At 35.1% G+C, this 21976-nt stretch overlaps 1 protein-coding gene across 30 annotated transcripts in view; it reads right to left on the minus strand.

The window, feature by feature from the left end:
- Tenm3 (teneurin transmembrane protein 3) overlaps positions 1-21976 on the minus strand; it is a 2373066-nt gene that overhangs the window by 45535 nt on the left and 2305555 nt on the right. For 23 of the 30 annotated variants that reach the window (XM_074054923.1, XM_074054922.1, XM_074054920.1 and 20 more), the window contains 7 exons: positions 16148-16364; positions 15017-15136; positions 14039-14300; positions 9826-10093; positions 8415-8558; positions 3051-3300; positions 2363-2383 (listed from right to left, as the gene is read on the minus strand). In XM_074054923.1, coding sequence (XP_073911024.1) covers positions 2363-2383; positions 3051-3300; positions 8415-8558; positions 9826-10093; positions 14039-14300; positions 15017-15136; positions 16148-16364 — 1282 coding nt within the window. The remainder of the gene's footprint in view (positions 1-2362; positions 2384-3050; positions 3301-8414; positions 8559-9825; positions 10094-14038; positions 14301-15016; positions 15137-16147; positions 16365-21976) is intronic. The other 7 variants (XM_074054924.1, XM_074054921.1, XM_074054919.1 and 4 more) reach the window with 1 other exon arrangement.

The raw sequence follows: 21976 nt of genomic DNA on the forward strand, positions 1-21976 counted from the left end.
CTTTGTTGACTTATAAAAATATTTGTTTAAATATATTGAGTATGTAGACTATGCCAGGTATTTGCTAAATGTTTAAGTTTTCTCTTGATTTTTTTTTTTAATAACACAAAGAGGTAGACACCCTCCCTCCCACCCTCCCTCCCTTCTTTCCTTCCATACTTTTTTTTCGTCCATGACTGTTCTCTTTCCTTCTTGCTGTTCTGTTTAAGCAGACCTCTTTTTATACCCAGGTCAAGTCTCAACCCTTTTATGAAACTTCCTTACCATACTTCCATTACCCAGTAAACATTTTCTCCGAAAAACTACCTTCATGGTATAAGCCAAGTATATTGTTAAATGTCAAAGAATAATATTGGTGATGCTATTTAGTTTACCACGTATGTACCAAGTTTCCTTATTATTTGTGAGTTTCTGAGGGCTTTGTCTTATATTACTATTTGTCAAAGTACCTGGTAAGTGTTAAAGTACACGGTAAGTAATCAGTTAACATTGATTGAATCTGTACAGCTGAATATCAGTATAAAGTCCCAACAGTGTATTTTGCATGCATGGCACATAAAGGAAATGTGGAAGTCCAAATTTGGCCATAATGATGTACAGAGGAGAAAGGTGATGGAGAATCATGAGAGAGGGAGTACAATGAGCATCACTGCCGAACATTGAATTAGTACATAAAGAGTTCATATTACAAAGTACTGTGTATAATACTGTCCCTCTAACCTCAGAGATTTTTTTTCCAGAGAAAGAGATTATAGTTCTAAGTGATCTGCAAAATAATTGTGAAATAAGTTTAGCATTTTACATTACTAGGAAATCTCCCCTAGCCATTGGCACACATAGAAACAGGCGGTATGATGCACTGGAAAGAACATGTATTTCATAGTGGTTCAAAACTGTTCCCCCTTTCTTAGTTACATATCTTGGGGGGAGATATGTAACACCCTGGAGCCTCCATTACATCATTTAAAAACCTGAAGGATTGCTGTGTGGAGCTGAAATAACATATATAAAGCATCTGGCACCTAACAGCCAGCTTGTGAAAAGGTAGCTGCTTTGATAGTTTTCTCTGTATCACCTGTGGCATTTTCACATGGTGGTGGCATGTACACCTGTTAGTCTTTATCCACAGCTACAAAGACAGAAAGGCCAGAAAAAATTTGATATTGTACTGTGGTTTCTAATAGCAGAGCTTTGCACGCTCAGTATTCTGGGGAGATTTAGTGTTAATCTTAGCATGTGACTGAGCCATTAGCCGAAAATACAAGATCAATATGGGATCATGATTATGGGACCTTGCCTGGTCATTCTGATATGCAACAGCTATAAATCTTTCAGTAGGACTTTCTTATTTGCTAGTTGTCAATTTTTAAGCAACAGTTGAAATGGGTTACGTTGATTTATTCATCTAAAGAACATGATAAAGAATATCACTAAGTTTTAAAACTGATATCATAGCATTAGATATTTTAATGGCCAAACTAGCTATACCATGTCTAACCTGTCACTAGCTTTACTTTAAAACATCGTTTTTCCTTTTTTGGCTGTCCTGAGGGAAAACTTTCAGTTAAAAGTATCCAGACAAGCCTTCACTGTACCTTCTCTAGTTAAGTGTATAGATTAAACAAAATATGAAAAACTTGAGTTGATATATTTACTTCAACTATATTCACTTTTAGCTTTGAAGAAGATCTTTTCTTCTATAATAATGACAATGGAAATTCTGCTTCTAGAATCTAGGAACTCTTCCAACTTAGGGAAACAGAAATCAGAGGCAGAGCTGAATTTATAAGGAAGCTAATAAAGCTTATTAAGCTTCTGGACCCTGAACTTGCCTGAATCCCTTCTGGGCTCAGCCAGGGGCCCTGGCACATGTCCATATCGTCATATGCTTTTTCAAATTTGCCTAAGTAAAATATCTTTGGATTCTTTTACTTGTACTGAATCTCCCAAACTGAATATGCTTTGGGCTCAATAAAACATGATCTGTCTTTGACAGTGGACAAGCTATACAGGCCTCCCTAAACTTTTCCACTGTGCTTCAGATTTGGTTTGGTTCAGTATGGCTTGGATTATGTCAGTAACTGAGGCTTCTTCTTCTGCTATACAAAGATATTATTATAGTATTTTTATAACAATATTTGTTTTATGAACCAACTTGAGAATACTTCTGAGATTAAATCACATAATATATTTTGCAATATATTGTATAACAGTTCAATTAAGCAGTTTTAATTCCTTGTATGTTCTGTGATACTGAGTATCCTCTCTCATGATGATGTTATTAGAAAACAATTTCAGAATCACATTGAAATGTAAAAAGTACAGTTGAAAACATGTAATAATCTTTAGGCAAGATGCTTACCTATGTCTAAAATCTTTATTTCTTGGTGGAAGCAGATAAAAAAGGTAAAAAAAAAAAAAAAGCAATGTTAGAAAAGGTTTCTAAAATATAATGAGATAAATGTTTGTATGGGAAATTGAGAATTTAAGCAGAAATATAACACTGACAATTTTATCAGGCCAAGGCTTATCAAATAACTGACAAGACAGGCTGATCTGATAATCACAGTTAAACAAAGCAGGATCACAGCATGCTGCTTTCATTATTGCCATCATGGCTAACGAATGGGTTGACCTAACTTGAACATCCCATACTGTAATATAAATCACAGGCTTAGTTCACTTACTATCACATCTGATATCAGAGGAAAATATTTTATGTCTCCATGGTAACCACTGTGAAATAAAAGAGGAATACCTATACCATAGGGTTATTCTAAAGAAAGTAAAAGTGACTTAAAAATCAGTTTTATCTTTGTAATGCACAGAAAATTCATTGGAATCAGTAAGATATTTTAAGTTAGGTGATTTTATACTCTTTTATACATTTATGATACTATATATGTGTTAAGAACTTAGTTAAGCTCTTTAAGAACTGACTTCTTTCAAGGGAGAGTTTTAAACATTTGGGAAGGTATGTTTAAATAAATAAATTACTGTATCACATTCAACATTTTTTAAAGGGCATCCCAAATTAAGGAAAGACATACCTTAGTTCTAAAACACTTGTTACATTTCCAGAAGGGAATATCCGCCGAACATAGTTGAAATCTCCTACATATAGACTGCCATCGATCCCACATGCTAGCGCGACAGGGGCCAATAGTTTATTCCCATCAGCTTGACCATTGCAACTTGGGCATGAGATGCTGCGTCTCCGTCCATTGCCCATGATACTACTGACAACTGGAGGCTGCTGGGAAATAAATTGGTTTTCCCCATTTCCCTTGTACAATATACCTGGAAGACAGAAAATGCATTTTTCTTATGTTAAGGTATAACAACGAAAAGTAAATAAGGTCACTATAGATCTAATTACAATTCAGTGCCTTTTAGATTTAGATTAGATTTCTATTGGGAAGAGCTCTATTCAATTACCAAGTGTAAAATACGATAACTAAAGTACATAGGATATTTTTAAAAAGTGCTATTATCAATTTAAAGAATGTCTGCTAAAAGGAACATAGGACTAAGAAGAAAAATGAAAACCCAAAATTTCAACATCAATAATTCTCAATCTTGGCTACACATTGGAACTGTGCTGGGGACCTATAAAAATATACTACTGATGCCTGGTTCTCACCTTGAGAGATTCTGATTTAATTGGTCTGGGTGCAGCCGCAGCATTCAAATTTTCAAAAACTCTCCAGGTGATCTTAATGTGTAGCCAAGTTTGAGAACCATGCTCTATATAATATTATTTAGGGAATAATGAGTTTGCTTAATTGTTAATCAATGCTGAAAGTATTACATATTATCCTGATTAATAAGAATGCACTCCAAGAATATAAATTTCTTTCTTATGAATTTATCATTAGTTAAAAATAATTTATGGAAAACAAAGTTAGAAAATATTTATGAAGATTCTAAAACTTAATTATAATAGAGGATTTTGTGTGTGTGTGTGTGTGTGTGTGTGTGTGTGTGTTAGGAATTGAATCCAGTGCCTCATATCTGCTAAGCATGCCCTCTATCACTGATGTATACTCCTGGGCAATAGAGGCCTATTTTAACTCTACTGTACTGTCAAACAATATTCTTATACTCTCACCTGATATAAGAATGTATCTACATGACATTATTTAAAATGTCAAATATAACAAAATTGTTCTGGAAGGCCAGTTTATTATTTAAAGTAAATTCTGCTTTACGGCATTGAAGTGCCAATAATTTTACAAAGACAAAATACCAGTGTAATTCTTTGTTGTCTTCAATGAAAATCTGGGAAAAAAAATTCCAAAGGAATATTGAATATTTTCAAAGTTAGAAACTTGATTTGAGTTGAGATTCTAACTTTACTTATTTTATCATTACCACATATAGATCAATGGCTTCATTTTGGCTTGATTTACACTGGATGGGCAGCTGCTCCTATTCCATGGATATTTTATGACACTTCTCAATGTCTTATTATCTGTATAAACCACCTGCTGCTTTGGCGTTAGAGCTGCATATATTTATTAGATGTTCTATGTTTCAAAGTAGTTCTCACAGCTAATGACTATATGTCTTAGCAGATATTCTATTAAAAGAATAATCTCATGAAAACTTGGGGAAGTATTTTTTCTTCCACTTTGGGATAATTTTAAAGGGAAGAAGTGATCAGAATAATTAGGCTCCCTTTTAGAGCTCAGCACATTTTAGGTGCATTCCGTGATTACTTTTTTTAATGCTTTGCTATTTTGGTGATGTAATAATCACAGCAAATTTACATAAAGAAATCAGGAAAGATAAAATAGGTTTATTCAAATTTAAGGAAAATAATTTAAATAAGGTTGGATCATAACAAGAGCTGAAATGCATTTTGCCTTGAATATTCAAAGAATACATTAATGATACCTAAGATTTTTCTTTCTGTGATTACGTTATTTGACAATTATGGAAGTATAATTTCCTATAAAAGCCAGTTCTATAATTTTCATCAGAAGAATCCTACAAGTCAGCCTAATGCTCTGCTATACCTGATTTATTCAGTCATTACTTTGAACGATTGGCCCTTCGTGATTCTCCTCTATTGTGACAGAATAGAATGATGAATATTGGAATATTTATTTCCGTGTTTCAAGATGACTGTATAAACACCTGTGACCGTCTACATTTTTGTCTTCTCTTCTTCTGTAATATATTTCTATAGCTCATCCACCATGTCATGATTACAAATCACTTTGTTTATTCAATTAGACACATGTCGCTTTAGAAAACCACTACTTGTCAAACCGTTCTTGGATAAAATTTGTTATCACAATCACTTCACCCTCTGTTAGGTTATTTCACATTTTAAAATAACTTATAACATTTTTGAAGGACACAATTTGGGTAGTTCAATTTTTACATCTGACCTGATATTTTAATGGTTTAGGATATATATGTTTGCATGTATATAAATGGAAAAAGAGACCTGTTGAAATTATTCCAGGAATGGGGGGATGAGAGATAAAGGAGAATGATGGAGGAGGTGAACCCAACCATGAAATAGTATAAGAACTTTTGTAAATGTCACAATGTACCCTAGTACAACAATAATAAAAAGTATGTGTCTGTATATATTTATTTTGTATATCCATACACAGACCATCTAGAAGTTTCCTAATCTACCTGAATATGATACTGAGTGTCAAGTATCCCAACAATGGTGAGTTAGAGATCTCCTGGAACTCTGCCTGTGCTCTCCCTATTGGTTTATAATCTCCTTAGTGAAATCCTATAGCTAATTGGTTATGAATTTTATTCTATAGTCTCATAACAACTAAAATACATCTAGAGAGGTTCCCTCTCTTCATTTTGTTTATGGAGGACTTCTGAAGGAATTTCGAAATATGTGCAAACTGTGTGAAATATAACTTTAAATAGTTTAATCAAGAGCATCTATAAGCATGGTTGTCACATGGCTTTGCACTTTGAAAGACCATGAGTAAGTCTTGTGTTCTTTACATAACAGATTGAAACTACCATTGCTTCAGACAACATTGATTCAAGAGAAGCTCTGAGATAACATATGCAGAAGCCTTTGTGGTAGAGAGTCCACTTTCCCAATGTGTGTGCTGCATATGGCACTAGTTATGGGCTTAGCTTCCAACCTTCTGGGGTGCAAACTGAACTGCATCCTGATGTCCAGAACACAATTAGGAAAGGCAAAGAGCTTAACACTGTTGTGAACAATTAAAGGTAGGAAGGGTACTTCTGGTTTCTTTTTCTTACTACTGATTTGGTGAGTACTATCTCCTAGAGGTAAGGCACCAGAATTTTCAAATATTGGCTTGCAAACAGCTTTAGACCAAGTATATTTGGATAAATGCGTTCTCTCAGGGCTGGGCATGGTGAGCACTCCTGCAATCCCAGCTACTCTACAGACAGGAGAATTGCAGTTAGAGGCCAGCCCATGCAAAAGTTGGCGAGACCCTTTCTGAAAAACAAGTTGGGCATTGTGGTGCCCGCAGGAGGCAGAGGTGGGAAGATTATGGTCTGAGGCTGACCCAGGCAAAGGCATGAGACCCTATCTGAAAAACAAAAGCATAAAGGACTGGGGTGTGTGGCTCAAGTGCACTTGAGGTATCCTTTCCAATACTCACAACTTTTTCTTTTATAAAATGGAATGAACACTGAAGCAATATTAAATCAGAAAAAGTAGCCATTAGTCATAAATATTGAACTTATGTGCTCAATTTAACATTCAGAACCTTCCAAAAACCTCTACGAAGTTGAAAGGTAGCCAGATTTCCTCATCTGGCAATTGTACAGAAGAGGAGAAAGTTATTAGGATGATATGGTTAAAGATAGGAGGCTAAAATAGGTTACCTTAAGGGTCTGGTTTTTTTTTTTTTTGCATTTAACCAACAAAGTTTAATGTTTTTATTTTATTTTTTATTCCTTTTTATTCATATATTCATATGTGCATACATTGGGTCATTTCTCCCCCTCCCCCCACCCCCACTCTCTCCCCTCCATATCCACTTCGCTTCCAGGCAGAACCTGTTCGGCCCTTTTCTCCAATTTTGTTGAAGAGAAGAGAGACAAAGCGTTTTTATTAGTTGAGATAAGGATAGCTATATAGAGAGATTCCTAGCATTGCTTTTCTAGCAAATCACCTTTAAATTATCCGACATGCAGACAAATATGTGAGGAAAATGTCAGAAACACAATAAAGTCAATAGAAATTGTTGACTACAAGTAGTATTCTTTGTGAGAGGAAGCTGGTCATATTTTTCAAGTCATGTATCTCTTTTGGGCTGTGATATCTGAAACATGTTTCTCCAGAGCACATTTCCTTTTTTTTTTTTTCTTTTATTATTCATATGTGTATACAAGGCTTGGTTCATTTCTCCCCCGTCCCCACCCCCTCCCTTACCACCCACTCCGCCCCCTCCCTCTCCCCCCCCCAATACCCAGCAGAAACTATTTTGCCCTTATTTCTAATTTTGTTGTAGAGAGAGTATAAGCAATAATAGGAAGGAACAAGGGTTTTTGCTGGTTGAGATAAGGATAGCTATACAGGGCATTGACTCACATTGATTTCCTGTGCGTGGGTGTTACCTTCTAGGTTAATTCTTTTTGATCTAACCTTTTCTCTAGTACCTGTTCCCCTTTTCCTATTGGCCTCAGTTGCTTTAAGGTATCTGCTTTAGTTTCTCTGCGTTGAGGGCAACAAATGCTAGCTAGTTTTTTAGGTATCTTACCTATCCTCACCCCTTCCTTGTGTGCTCTCGCTTTTATCATGCAGAGCACATTTCCTTATCATATTACCAGGTCTGCCATCAGTGATATCAAGTATTATTTCTACTTTTTGCTTTTTTTCCTCAGGTTGTTCATTTCTAATTTTTTCTCATGTTCACAAAGTCAAATGTATGTAACTATTTGAGTAAGAGATTTTTTTTCAAATACAGTCTAAGCAGAACTGAAAAAAAATCTAGATACTCAGAATACACTAATTATCTAAGAATTAAAAGTCTATTAGAAATATTTTGGTTAAGTCACATGGATTTTTATCTTTACTTAAAAAAAAAATTGCCTTGCCTCTATTTTTGGTAAAGCTTTCTAAAGCAATCAGTTCACATTCCTTGACTCATGTAGCATTAGACACTCGTAGATGACTGCGGTGAAGACTCCCACATAGAGACCTTCCATTGCAGCACCAATCACTTACAGTCTAGTGGAAAATTATCACAGTGACGCGCATTCTAAAGCTCAGTAAGAGTATTATGCAGTTCCCACTTCAGGCTTTTATAGTCCTTAAAAATATGTCTTTATTATTATTTTTTTGGACAATTCTAATCCTACAGCATGTATAGGACGAAATGTTGCTATGTTCTAACCAGTGTGAGGTGGACAATATTAATTGTCTTTGAACAAGATCTCACCATTCTGAACATCCAGCACGTGATGTTTATCTAAGGTCCAGCCACCCATGTTGGAAGCATCTAATTCATAGCCTTGCAAAATGGCAGTCCTCTTTTCCCACAGAGTCAGGTCCAGACATGACTCATATTCATATCCAACTGACACTAGAATCAAAACAAATCACAGTTCATCTTCTCAAGTACAGCAGCAAATGTAATTTATTTCATTATTTTGAAAAAATGCTCTTTTCACAACTGAGTTCTGATACTGTATTTCCACTACTTATGTACAGTTTATTTTCTATATAAGAAGACTTGACCATATGAGTTTTTTAAAAAAAGATCTCCAAATGTTTTCTATGATTTAATAGAAAAAGAGCACTTTTTTTCTTACAAGGGGCTCACAGCACAAAATGAAGTTCAGATTGTGTGACTAGCTAAATAATTAGGTCAGATAAGGTAGCCCCAAATACTGATTAGATGATAACAACTAAAGATAGTGTCTGCTATTGGAATTATTTGAGCTGTTTAGTTTCCAAGAGCATTTAATGATGCAAAATACTGTAAGTAACATTCAACAGAACAGAAAAGACAGTCAGATTATGACATTATATTTACATATATCAGGAAGACACAAAACTAGCAGCAAATTAATATGAAAAATTCACAACTGAAAAACTTTTCAGGGCTCATAATGAAACGTGGATTTAAAAACTGAGAAAAAAGTAAAGGGAGAAGTAGCAACTAAATGACTGATGCAAATAATTCAAGTATAAATTATATGTTAATTTCAGAATAGGTAATCTATTTTACTTTCAGGTAAAAACTAATAGAACAAAAAACATGTTGTCCTTATGTTTTTGATGAACCAATTTGAGCTTGAAGGGATCCCAACACGTCAAACTTTGATTACACTGTCCAGTCATTCAATGAAACATGGCTTGATGTTTTACAATGTTCTTTCACTGAACTGACTGGCCCTCTAGTCAAAAGAGCTGAAATAATGCTTAGATACAAATTTGGTCTGATAACTATCATTATGAGTTGAAACTACTGCAGTATCAAATACAGAAAAAGGATGATGAAAGCTAGGAAGGTAAATTTATAAAGAAAAGTACAAAAGAGAAAAGGGACACAGTAAGAAAATAAATATGAAAACAAGAAAAAAGAATATGACAACTAAAATTTTCAGAGCATTTGTCTAAGATATAATTTTAGAAAGAAAAAATGATACTTATTTTCTTCTCATTACATGAGCTATATTACGTTTTGAAGGGTGGATCTAAACCAGCCAGCCTACAACTTCGCTACGATGACCTTATTGCAGCTTTATCTGTTTATTCATTGAGTTGCCACAGATTACAACCAATTTTATGATAGTTCTGACTTCAAGACACATTTTCAATGCAGAGGAGACAGACATGGAACTTACCAACAGCTTCAGACAGACCGTAGACCTTCTGATTATATGCATCTGTTTTATCCCATATGAAAGTATAGGCCAAGTTTGGTGAGGCAGGAAACCACTTTTGGAAGAGTCTCCCGACCACAGCTACCATCAGATGCACCTTCATCAGATTAAAGGGTATAACAGACTGGGTCATGGTGATCTTGAGAACTGATTTATACCCTGCAGCTCTGGAACTCAGGTAAGAAAGTTTCAAATCTGTTCCTGGGATTGTGGTTTCTTCATGGAGGACCTGGGTGTGGAGAAAGCAGAAGTATGCTTTCTGTGGTCATGTATGCCATATCTACTAGAGAAAATGTATTTGACAGACCTAGCAGAGTACCTAAAATAAGACACAGAAGAGGCACTCTTTACAAATAACACTCGAGCTGTTATCTTCTTGAATAATTAAAAATAACTCTGCTGCCAGCCCCATATTCTCCTCCTAAAAGCCTCTTGTCATTTATTCTTAGCTAATCATACCTCAGGTGCTACTCTTCATACAGGAGACACTGTGACTGTGCCATCAGGCTGACATGTACTGACTTGTTAGTTTGGTAGTCACGGCAGATTCTCACTGACTCATCTTTTACCTCAGTCACCCTGGAGATTAGAGCCAACATTTGCAAGCTGGTTAGCTCAGAACAGGGATGTGGTCTTGGCCAAAGATCTGGTCTACACTAGCTGGCTCCTTTAGGGATTAAACCTATGCTAGTACCTCATCAGCCTAGGTATAGGTCACTGCCTATGAAGATAGGAATGACAAAGCAAAACAAAACAAATCAATTCATCTGGGTTAAATAATAGCAAGTTCCATATCCATACCATGTTGAGAGGTAGTGTAACAACAGCATGTTCTCATACTTAAATACTGAGCTTATCATGCTCATTATTTGCTCATTATTGCTTATTATGATAAATGAAGCAATGTTTAAAGCTATATACAATTTTACCTGGAGAGCAACTAATATTTTTAATGCACACAGAAGATAATCAAAATATACTTTTTGACTTGAAACCAGACTGTAAAAAGTGAATTTTATTTGTATAAAGATTATCTCCTTTATATATATATTTAAATCATATCCTTAAACTCCACTGTTTAGCCTTCAGTGTGAAAAGCTCAATGAATATCAAGAAATTTGTAAAATGAGAAATATATTATGCCAAAACATTGTTTTAAAAAGTGTAGTTTGTATAGTATATAAAATTTTTCTAAAGAGTTCAGATTCTCTCTCCCATTGCTCTTATTAGTTTGATAAGTAATAACAGTTTTTCAAGACCTACTATATATATCGTAAAGTGCAAGAGTATCTATGTTCAAGAACCTATGCCAGGAGCTCATCAGTTTCTCTATTAAGAATTAAATCATATTCTTAAAGGTTTCCTCATATTGCCCCATGAGAGCTCATTATTTAGACACAAAGAGCTGGCTTTTTGTTAAAAGTCTTGAAATGGTGATTCAGTGTTCAGTAGTGTTTTGCCTCCTTCTAACACTTCTCACATAGAATAGTTAGGAATGATGTATACATATTTGTCACCTCCAAATTCTAATAACTTAAGTAAAAACCCCTGAAACTAAGAACAATGTAGTCTTAGACATAATCAAATGGTGGGAGATAGCATGAATGAATGTACTAAACAAACTTCCATTCTGGCCCATAAGTCAGTGCTGGCATAAGTGATGTGATGCACTGTAATAGATTAAGAAGGTGTTGCTATCATAGAGCCACCAATTTATTATAGCAGGGATTTTCCTCACCAATATGCTAACAGTCATAGAACTGTCTTATGCAAAATAATTTATGAACATACAGAAACTTTTTAGAGCTCTAACAGATCCAAGGGAGCTATGAAATTTAAGACTGACAGTACTTTTATATGACTGTACCTGTAGGGTAAAATATCAAGTTCCCAAAGGGAACTCGTTCTCCCATGATCAGGGTGAAATATCAGGGGTTAATTTGAAAAATAGATTTCTCTGTGTCTTGAGTGGCAAAGAAAATGTAAGGGATTGAGCTCTAAAATATACTTTAAGGAAATCTTTCATTAATATGCATTTCCTGTGACTTCTAGGACTTGCTTCTCTACTTCAAAATATCATGTTATTCCTAATTTTAATAACCGATTATTGTCTCTGTCATCATTAACCTCCTTCCATAGACCAAATATTTGTAATTCAGTTCATTAAAGCATGCATTTCTCCCATGTAATTTATCCATACCATGTTATATTGTATTATTAGGAAAAAGTATCCTGCCAAAATGAGAAAAATTATGCCTATTTTTCCCCAGTGACACCAGTTTTTAACCCCTTTCCTGACACCATTAAACACTCAAGAAACTATATCCTGACAATTTCATTTTCTAAAATCGTCATCTAATTTTGGTTCCTCTTCTCCAGTTCTACTATTTTTGAGACTGAGAGAAGCCCTCTCTCTGAGCTCTGGTCATGTATGGAAAAACAGTTGACAATAGCCTGTTCACTGATTTCATCTTCTGTCAATTACGCATTTTAAAAGCCCCTTGAGTTAGCATTAGAGAAATGCTGAAAACCAACCAACCCCCACCCCTTGAAAAAACCCAAACCCCATTAGCTTCTTAGTTATACAATGCCTAAGAAATTCAAGGTCTCCATTGATGGCATGTCAGGGCCATTCATAATCTGGCCCCAGGACCATGTTCTGCCTCTTTCCCCTTATACGCTCTACATTTACATCACTGTACAATTTTTATATAAGAGGACTTGCTGTGACCACCTCACTGTCGCCCACACATTTTCTTCAATCTGGATTATGCTTTTGACCCTTTCCTGGCTAATCCCTCTTTAAGGTCAACCCTCTGAGTGATGTCTTCTTTGGTTTACTCAGGAACTGACCTCTCTTTTGAACTTCCAGTTGTTCATTCAAAGTTCATCACCACATTTACAATGCAGAGTCCACATTTATTATTCTTTTTAGCCTAGTAGAGTACCATGTACATAATTGATCCTCAGTAAAATTTCACTAAATGCTTGCCTACTGTAGGATGGAATGGAAGAAAGTCTCCCTGTATTCATGGACTTGTTGGCTATTTGAAACCCACTGCAATGAGTAAATTTCACTAGAAATTTATCAAGCTATAAAGAGACTGCCTTTAGGTTAAGTCTCTTTAAGGTTAAGAAATTCAGAATTACTGCTGGATGGACTTGAGGAAGATGTACTTAACTTATTACATTGAAAAGGTTACAACGAAGTTCCTAAAGCTTCAACTCAAAGTCTGTGTGGCTGTTAAAATCACTTAGACACCACTTCTGAATAATATATTTGCCTGCAAGCCTTTTTGATTGTTTTTGTCACCTCTATCTACACTTTCCCTCTTCCCCCAGGGCATCTCAGTCCATGTTTTAAGAATATTTATATGCAGATTCCCTCCAAATTTGTATCTGTAGTTTCAACTCTTTCCTGGACTTACTTTTCTCTCAAAGTTCTTGCTTAAATGTCACATTGTCAAAGGGATCTTCTCAGACTACACTGTATAAAATCACACCTCCATCCACTTTACCCTGTTTAATTCTTTTTAAATATGTCTTAGCAAAACCTGAGACATTGATTGTTTAGTGTCTCTCCACTCTCAGTTGGTAAGTACATTGAGAGCAGGTATTTTATCTAGTTTACCACTTTGTTCCTAAATAACAAGCTTGGTACAGAATAGGTAGTCAACAAATATTTGCTGAATGAATGTGACAAAGCTGCTATGTGTGGTTGGACTTTAAAAACCATATATTTTTATTTAGCTATTTATGCATTATTATGGTACCTAGGGTCCTAGCTTTAAGATCTGGAAGCTGTTTCTAAATACGTGAAAGGAAAACTATCCTCAGATATTTAGTACATAAAATGAATAGTGAAGGTATGATTATTTCTTAAAAAGTTAGATTTTTTTCCCCACTGTGGGAAACAGTGGGGAACTAGAAATTATTAGCGCATATGACATACCAAGTTTTTTAGATACTATCTTGAGAAAATTAGTATTTTTTGGAAAAAAATTATCTTTCCAGAACATTTTTAAACTTAATTATGTTCTCTAACACACATACATCATGCTACGGAGTTATTTAGCATAGCATTGGAATCCTGTGATCCTTTAAAAAAAATTCTTCGGTAACTGGATGATCTAAAAATCTCTTATGTAAAAGTAATGCTTGCTATAGTATTTACCTGTGTCTCGGGAATGATGGGACTGTCTTCAGGAGAAGATCTGAAAAATGTGGATAAAGGTGATGACACAATGATAGGATTTGGCCTCACAAACCCACTCAGATCACAGCTGGGAATGTCATTCTCCTCTTTCTTCATGACAAGTGTATCCATTACATAAAAGACATTCCATGGAATCCACACAGTATGATACTGAGTGAGGAATGGGGATCGTTCGAATACCAAGGTTAGAGATGCCCCTCCATTTGCCACCAAGTCAAACCTAAGAAAAAACAAGATATACTGAGTGAATTGTCTGGATTCCATATAACTGTCAACTTTCAACTCCTTAAATTAATATGACTTATATGGAAAATAAGTTGTCCAAATTTTTATATGAAATATTTTCAAATCCACAGACATCTTAAAAGAATTATATAGTGAATACTTATATATCCTTTATCTATTCACTGATTTGGTAACATTTTTTCCAAATAGGCTTTCTATCTACTCTTTGGAACCATCTGAGCCTAATCTATAGACATTATGAAATATTACCCCTAAATATTTCAACATGATCTTCTAAGATAAAGAACATTCTCTGACAAAACCACAGTATTATATAATGCCTTAGGAAGTGAAATTAACTATGTGTGCTGGTGCATACTTTTAATCCTAACACTTAGGAAGCAGAGACAGGAGAATTATGAGTTCCAGGCAAGCCTGGGCTACATAGTGAGTTCCAAGGCAATTTGGGCTACATGGTAAAACCCTTTCTAAAACAAAACAAGACAAGACAAAACAAAACACACACTCACACAAAAAAAAATCCCAAGTTTTAAAGTACACGAGTAGATGACTTTAAATCCTGCCTTATATATTATTCCAGTTTAAGCGTTTCCACTTAAAAAGACAATAAAACATGACGGATGATGGAGGAATATCTAGTTTTATACTTAAAATACTTCAACCAGAGGTAGTGTGAAGGAACTAACTCACATTCCATCCTGGCGGGTAATAGTATATCCGTATTCTGGGTAATGGAAAAATGAGACATTTACTCCAATAAGTGGAGTTCCATCAGCAGTTAGTACTTGGCCTCTGATGACAGATGCAAGACTGTGGGAGAAGCAGAAGAATCTGAGTGAATACCTGTCTTCTCAGGTCCACATTATCATGATTTATAGATAATTCAGTCTAAGGATAAAATAACACTATTCACACACAATCAAGCGTTATTCACAAAAACCAGACCTGAAATAATCCCAAGACAATGCCCTTTTTAATTCAGTATAATTTACATTCTCCAAATGCCTTGTGTTTACCCTGGGTTTTTATTTGTTGAAATCTTTTTTGGAGCATTATCAAGATCAGTAATTTAGAGATGAATTTTTAAAATGATAAACTCTATGCTTTTTTCCTAAGTCATACATATGACTTACGTGAAGAAAAGTATACTTTCCAATTAATTCTGAGGCAATCTGTAAATCTGCAGGGACCAAGGAATACAAGATTTAAGGGGGCAATAAGGAACATTTGTGCAACAACTTTTAATCAACTGCTGGGTCTAACTGCATTAATGCTGTGAAATTACTGCAGACCCAGGAGTTCTAGTGTAAATCATCTTCTTCTGCTCAGTGAGACATGAGACACCTGCTTTCACTTACTGGTTTATTTTCAGGTCATTACTGCTCTGTAGAGCACCAAACAGCTTTTGCAATTTTCCTGCCACACTGTTAGCAGTTCCATTACATTAATTCATAATTTATATTATTTAGTGAGCTCAGCTAAAAAAAATGCACTTCTGATTTGCCTTTTGGGGTCTTTTCATTGCTTCTTTTGAAATGTTTCCAACTGCGCTAACAAAATCAACTTGTTAAATGAAGATTTATTGACTCCTTAATGGAATGTCCTGTTATGGCTCAGGTATTGGTATTGAAATTGACAATGTGAACTGTGTCAAAAATGCTTGAAATGCAAAGTTTGGTGAAGAATTTGCTGAAGGCAGAAAAACTGTGTTTAAAAAATAAACTACTTTCTTCAAATACACACTCATCAAGATTTCACATAAAGTGTGTATAGCTGTTGCTAAGACCCCTACAAATCCACATAAATAAATGATGCATTAACCTCTTATTGAAAGGACTTTCTCCAGGTATCACATGGGTGCTATCAGATCCAATAAGAAAACTGATGCGATCATAGAAGGATTTGGCAGCTTGCTGAGATGGTGACTGTAAACCTTGGCTAATGATATCCTGAGGATCAGGCAATCCACGACAGTAGGGCTGATTTTGGCAAGAGCTCTGTAAGCAGCAGTCAGGATCCATACAGTCAATGAGTCCATCTGCAGAGACAGAAGCAAACCTTTAAGAGAATTCTTTTTATACTACAACTAGGATAACTTTTGTCTACTGGTTGGTTTGTTTCCTATCAAGTGATTTCCCACTCCTTATTTGATAGTAGTTTCTATCAGGCATACTTTTACTTTCTGAAACCAGATGAAATACAAATGCAATATGTGCATCAGCTTTCATAGAGAGTAAATATTTGGGTTGGAGATGGGTGAAAAAAATCATGTAACATTTACTCTGAGTAGGAAATAAAAATTACTGATTGGAACAACTTATTTGTATGAAGTAATATGGATTATTTATAAGTATCATTATTCAAACCTTCTGTATTTTACAGAAATGCACTAGGAGTTAATATAGTAAACTGGGTATGGTGAGGTGTACCTGTAACCCCATCTACACAGGAAGCTGCATGTTTGAGGATCACAGTCCAGGCAAGCCCAGGCAAAAACACAAGATGGTATTTGAAAAACAACTAATGCGTAAGTACTGCAGGTATGGCTCAAGTAGTAGGGTGCCTGCCTAGCAAGTGCAAGGCCCTGAGTTCAAATCAAAGGGGGTAAAAAGATGAGATTAGCCAACCATGTTTCAAGGAAATCGTTCCCCTAAGGAAGGTTAAAGTGTGTTCCAGATGAAATCAATGTATTTCCCACAAAGTAGCCTGAACTCCTATATGCAGGGATTAATCTAAAAAGTGGTAAATATAAATTGGCTATAATAGTGGAAGTTATAAGAAATCAGTAATGAAAAACTGACCTACAGTATTGGTGATATAAATGGAGTAATGGATAGAAGAATCTGCTAGTGCCTTCTCTAAGAACCTCAAAAGGCAACTACGTTCAATAGTCCATAGTCATGCGCTGGACAATGACATTTCAGTCAATGATGGCTGCGTGTAAGTCAGCGATACCATAAGATTATAACAGAGTCGAAAAATTCCTGTTGCCTAGTGATGTGGCCATAATAACACTGCAGTGTAGTGTCCTACTCATATGTTTGTGGTGATGTTGGTATAAACAAACGTACTGCACTGCCAGTCATAGGAAAGTGTAACACATGCAATTATGAATAGTACATCCTACTTGACAATGACAATAACTGGTTGTGTTGTTGGTTTATGTATTTACTATGCTATAGTTTTGTCATTATTTTAGAGGTTACCCCTTCTACTTGTATAATGAAAAAGTTTACTATAAAAGTGTCCATGTTATGCTGGCAGCAGCCTCACATATCTCATGTTTATCATCTTTGTTGATTACATCAAAAGGCCATGTTAAGTGACTGATCTACACTATCTAGGTTTGTGTAAAACACTCCAATGTTCACACAGTGACGAAATTGCCTAGTGATGCAGTTCTCAGAATGGATCCCCAGCATTAAGTCATGCATGACTGTACTCACTTTGAAACATATCATCAGCCCAGAAGTGGATGAGTATCTTGGGTTGACAGTGTGATACATTGTCCTTTAAGGCTGTTATTTACTGACCAGTTGAATATATAAGTTTTGATCTGCTCCATTTTTTCAGTATAGATTAATGAAAATTAGTTTCCAAAGACTTTAATTACTCTTGGGAGAAATGAGAAGTGATAAGAAGTGATAAGGTCTCACTGTGACCCTGTTATGGTAAACTTAGCTGAAAATACTTAGATGACCTCTAAGTATACAAGTGTTTTTAAAAATATATTTTTAAAACATACTAGCCATTTATTTGCTTCAGGTCACACTTATGAATAGAGCATTAGTTTGTCCCTTCATTATCTGATAGCATAACGAGACAAAAGGAAATAGACAAAACTGAATTAATTATCAGTTTAGAAAACAGGTCACTCACACAGGTAAATAAGAAACGAGACAAGGAGGCCTGGGCCCTTTCCAACTCTCAGCCCATGTGTGTCTCCCCTTTCATGTCTGGTTCAGAAATGTACAAGTGATCTCATGTTTCTACCCACGGTGATTTTCAGGAAGTATCAGAAAAGAGATTCTTTGTCCTTCAGCCACATCTGCCCCATTGGATTTGAACACAGCTCTGAAGCTAGGGTTGCTGCAGCAATCTTGCTGCCACTGTTGAACATATCTAGGAATTAGGCCACCACAGAAAAGGCAGAGTTAAGTGCCCAAGGGTGGAAAAAAAACCCCAATAGGTCATATGCAGTGACATTCTTGGAGTTTTACAGTAAGCTGCACTTGATCTTCTGGATTTTTCAGTTATAGAAGCTAAGGTGTCCTCTTTTTTCCTGTTTGGGATGGATTTTCTGTCACTTGAAACTGAAAGAAGCCTAGCTTATCCAGAGAGAGTAACTAAAGATTTCTTCCCTATTTCCCTTGTAGTTGAGGTGAGGGGAAACCTGGAAGTGGACACTTGAATTAAACTTATGATGCTGGACTCTTCTTCACATTAATATTTTAATTAATTTTTTACCCACAATTTCTGTACACATAAAAATGTATGGGTCAGAATTTCTGCTAAGAGGTATTATTTATTTTTGCTTTATGATAGTTTACATTTTCATGTATAAGATCTTACACATTCCTAAATTAATGGGTTATTAATTATTTGAAGCTACATGTTTATTCCTTTGACAAAAATCTAAAATCATGTTTTAAGAAAATCAAATGAAACTTAGCTCTGAAATTTCATGAATTTAGTAAAATATTTCTTTCCTGGCCAAAAGGCCATGAAGATGAAAAATTTCAGACAGTTTTCAGTATTTCTAGTGGAAAAAATTAAACTATGATATAGTTTTATTTTTCATGAGAATATACAATAATAACATAAAACACTGTATTTTTTCTCCCATCTTTCTCAAAATAGAAGCATAGTTATTAAGACTTAAATTTTGAATGTAGTAGACTATTTACCTATTGATCTAATATCATTTCTGGCTTCAAAAACAATTGAAAATTTCCAAATCTTTCAATAGCAATTCATGACAGTTGAGATTTTATGGGGACTCTTTAATATGTACTTTCTGAGCTATTTCACTTAGGAATTCTTACTCAATGGATTTAAAATGGGTTATACATATACTTGGAAGAGAAATTTAACACAACAATTTAATATTCTTAAAGGATTTTTCCATATATTCATTCTTTAATATACATTGTAACTACTCACAAGCAAAAGTACTTTCAAATATTAATTTTAACTTCATTTATCTGGTAGATTAAAGGTTAAATGCTCCTCCCCCTACAATTCTCCCAGGGTCTTCCCTTAGGCAATATATGGTACAGTTGCCAAAGAAGAATGCTCAAATTTAGTCATTCATTTTTGTTAGTTTGTAAAAAGCAAATGTACATTTGGCAGGTAGTCTGTAGGTCATAAAACTGTATGAGATTGACACCTTCTGAACTAATCAGTTGGAAATGCATTTTTACAAGCCTCTCTGCTAACATCCATCAGAGAAAGAATCTCATTTTCAACAGTCAAGATGCAGGACACACTGTTTGTTATTTTTCTGCAGAGTTTATCAGTAACTTGCCTGGGCAAGTGACGGATGGTTATGAATCTGGCTTTCTATAACTTGAGAAAACATTTTTCATTCTTTGTCTGTACTCATATAGCAGCTAGGGCTATCTAGTACAACTAAGTTGATTACATACTTGCCCAAATGTATAGTGTAGCAAAACTGTCTTTGTGGAATAGCTTCTCAAAATCATTGAGATACCATTTTAGTCTTAGGTATATTAGGTTGGCTTACATTTATATTGGTATACAAGCCATATCTAAGGCATTAATCATAAAAAATCTAAAGAAAGTAAGAAATTTTCGAAACCCACTGAATAACAGCTTCAATTATTAAAAGTCTTTCTTCATGTTAGGCTTTGTAGTATAAGTGGTACTCTAAGGTAGAGTAGGTATTATAGTTTATACTTCCCTCCACTCAATTCTTAGTATTATTGCTTTAGTTACCTTTTCTATACATATTTTTAAACATATTCTTGTCTTTCTTTAGGTGTATTCATTGGTTTTTAATAACAATGATTGGCAAACTTACTTTGTAGATGGCCAAATCATGAATATTTTAGGCTTTATGGGCCAAACAGTCTCTACTGATAACTACTGAACTCTGCCTTTTTGGTGTTAAAGGAGCTTTAGACAATATGTAATTGAATGAGTGTAGTGACTATGTACCAATAAAACTTAATTTACAAAATCAGGCTTTGGTCCAAGGGCCAACCCCTGGTCATGCTTCAAGGTTTCTACTTTGTCTTGTTTCTATTATTATTTACATTATTCTTGATATTTTTTCTGGAAAATTTAAGTAACACATATTTGGTTAGAATTATTAAAACCCTGACTCCAAGTCTTTTCTTAGGATACCCTTGATGCTGGCTTTGCTCAATGCTTCTTTTCTTCTTGTATGCATGAATATTTTAATTTGTTTTCAAAACCTATATTCACTAATGGATAAAAACCATGATTTTTCTTTTTTACTGAAAAGATAATTAATGTCTACCACCCTGTCCATAGTATTTGGATGCCCACTCTCACCCCAAGTCCCAAGTTAGAGTCAGAAATTCTGAGGCAATATATTTTACTTGTGGACTTAAGAATTTGAACAGTGTATAGGCATACCCCCATTACTCTTCAGTCATCATTCTGTAATATGCATGGATTCCTTCATGCCCTACTGAATCGGTATCATCTTTGATTTTCTATACAGTTTTGGTTTGTCTGTATCAGAACTCTCTTGGTGACTTTAGTTCCCATGTTCACATCATTTCACTGAGAGTATCATTTTCTTAACTACAGACTCTTAAACCACCTTCTAGATATTTCCACTTTGATATTACACAGGCATCTAAAACTTAACATGTCTAATAAGCCATAACATCTATGACCTTCTCCAAACAGAGTACTTCTCCTGTATTTCCTATTTCAGTGAATGGTTCCACCATGCACCTATCCCATTTCTACATCCAAAACAGAAGCTTGAAGGTCTTCTTTGACCTCTTTTCTCCCCTCTGTTTTCTCTTTATCAAATCAATCTCTAGTTCTTTCTTTCCTTCATCCCAAACATCATTTCAATCAATTTATTTCTTTCCATTTCTCTGCAACTAACCTTTAGGCCACCTTGGTCATCTCTTAACTTTTAATAGCTTGGCTCCCTACGTTCCTCTTGCCTCAACTATCCATTCTCTACACTTTAACCAGAGTAATCTATATAGAAATCAAATTTGATTGTTCACTTCTCCTGTTAAAATACTTTCTTTACTAGATCTCCAGCACCTTCTGAGTAAAGTCAGAACTCCTTTACCACAGCTTGCAAAACCTTTCCTGATTATTGTTTCCTCTGCCTGGAGATCTCTAACTTTCTTTCTTACTGCCCGTCACCCTCAATTCCCCCAGCAATTCTCTTAACAAAGCTCCCTGAGGCAAATATTGTTCACTGTTCTATCCCCAGCATCTAGCTCACCTCTTGGCTTCAAGTAAGCATTTAACACATCTGCTGAACAAAGGAAAGAACAACTTCCTAGAAATCATGAGATTTAAGCAGGTCAAAATGATGACCTAGAAGCACAATAGAAACAACCTCCAGCTTTCTTTTATTACTCTTTCCCTACCCCGAGTCACTATCTAGTTTATGAATTCCTATTTCTT

The sequence above is a fragment of the Castor canadensis genome, chromosome 14 (genome assembly GCF_047511655.1).
Source record: "Castor canadensis chromosome 14, mCasCan1.hap1v2, whole genome shotgun sequence".
Taxonomy (NCBI): domain Eukaryota; kingdom Metazoa; phylum Chordata; class Mammalia; order Rodentia; family Castoridae; genus Castor; species Castor canadensis.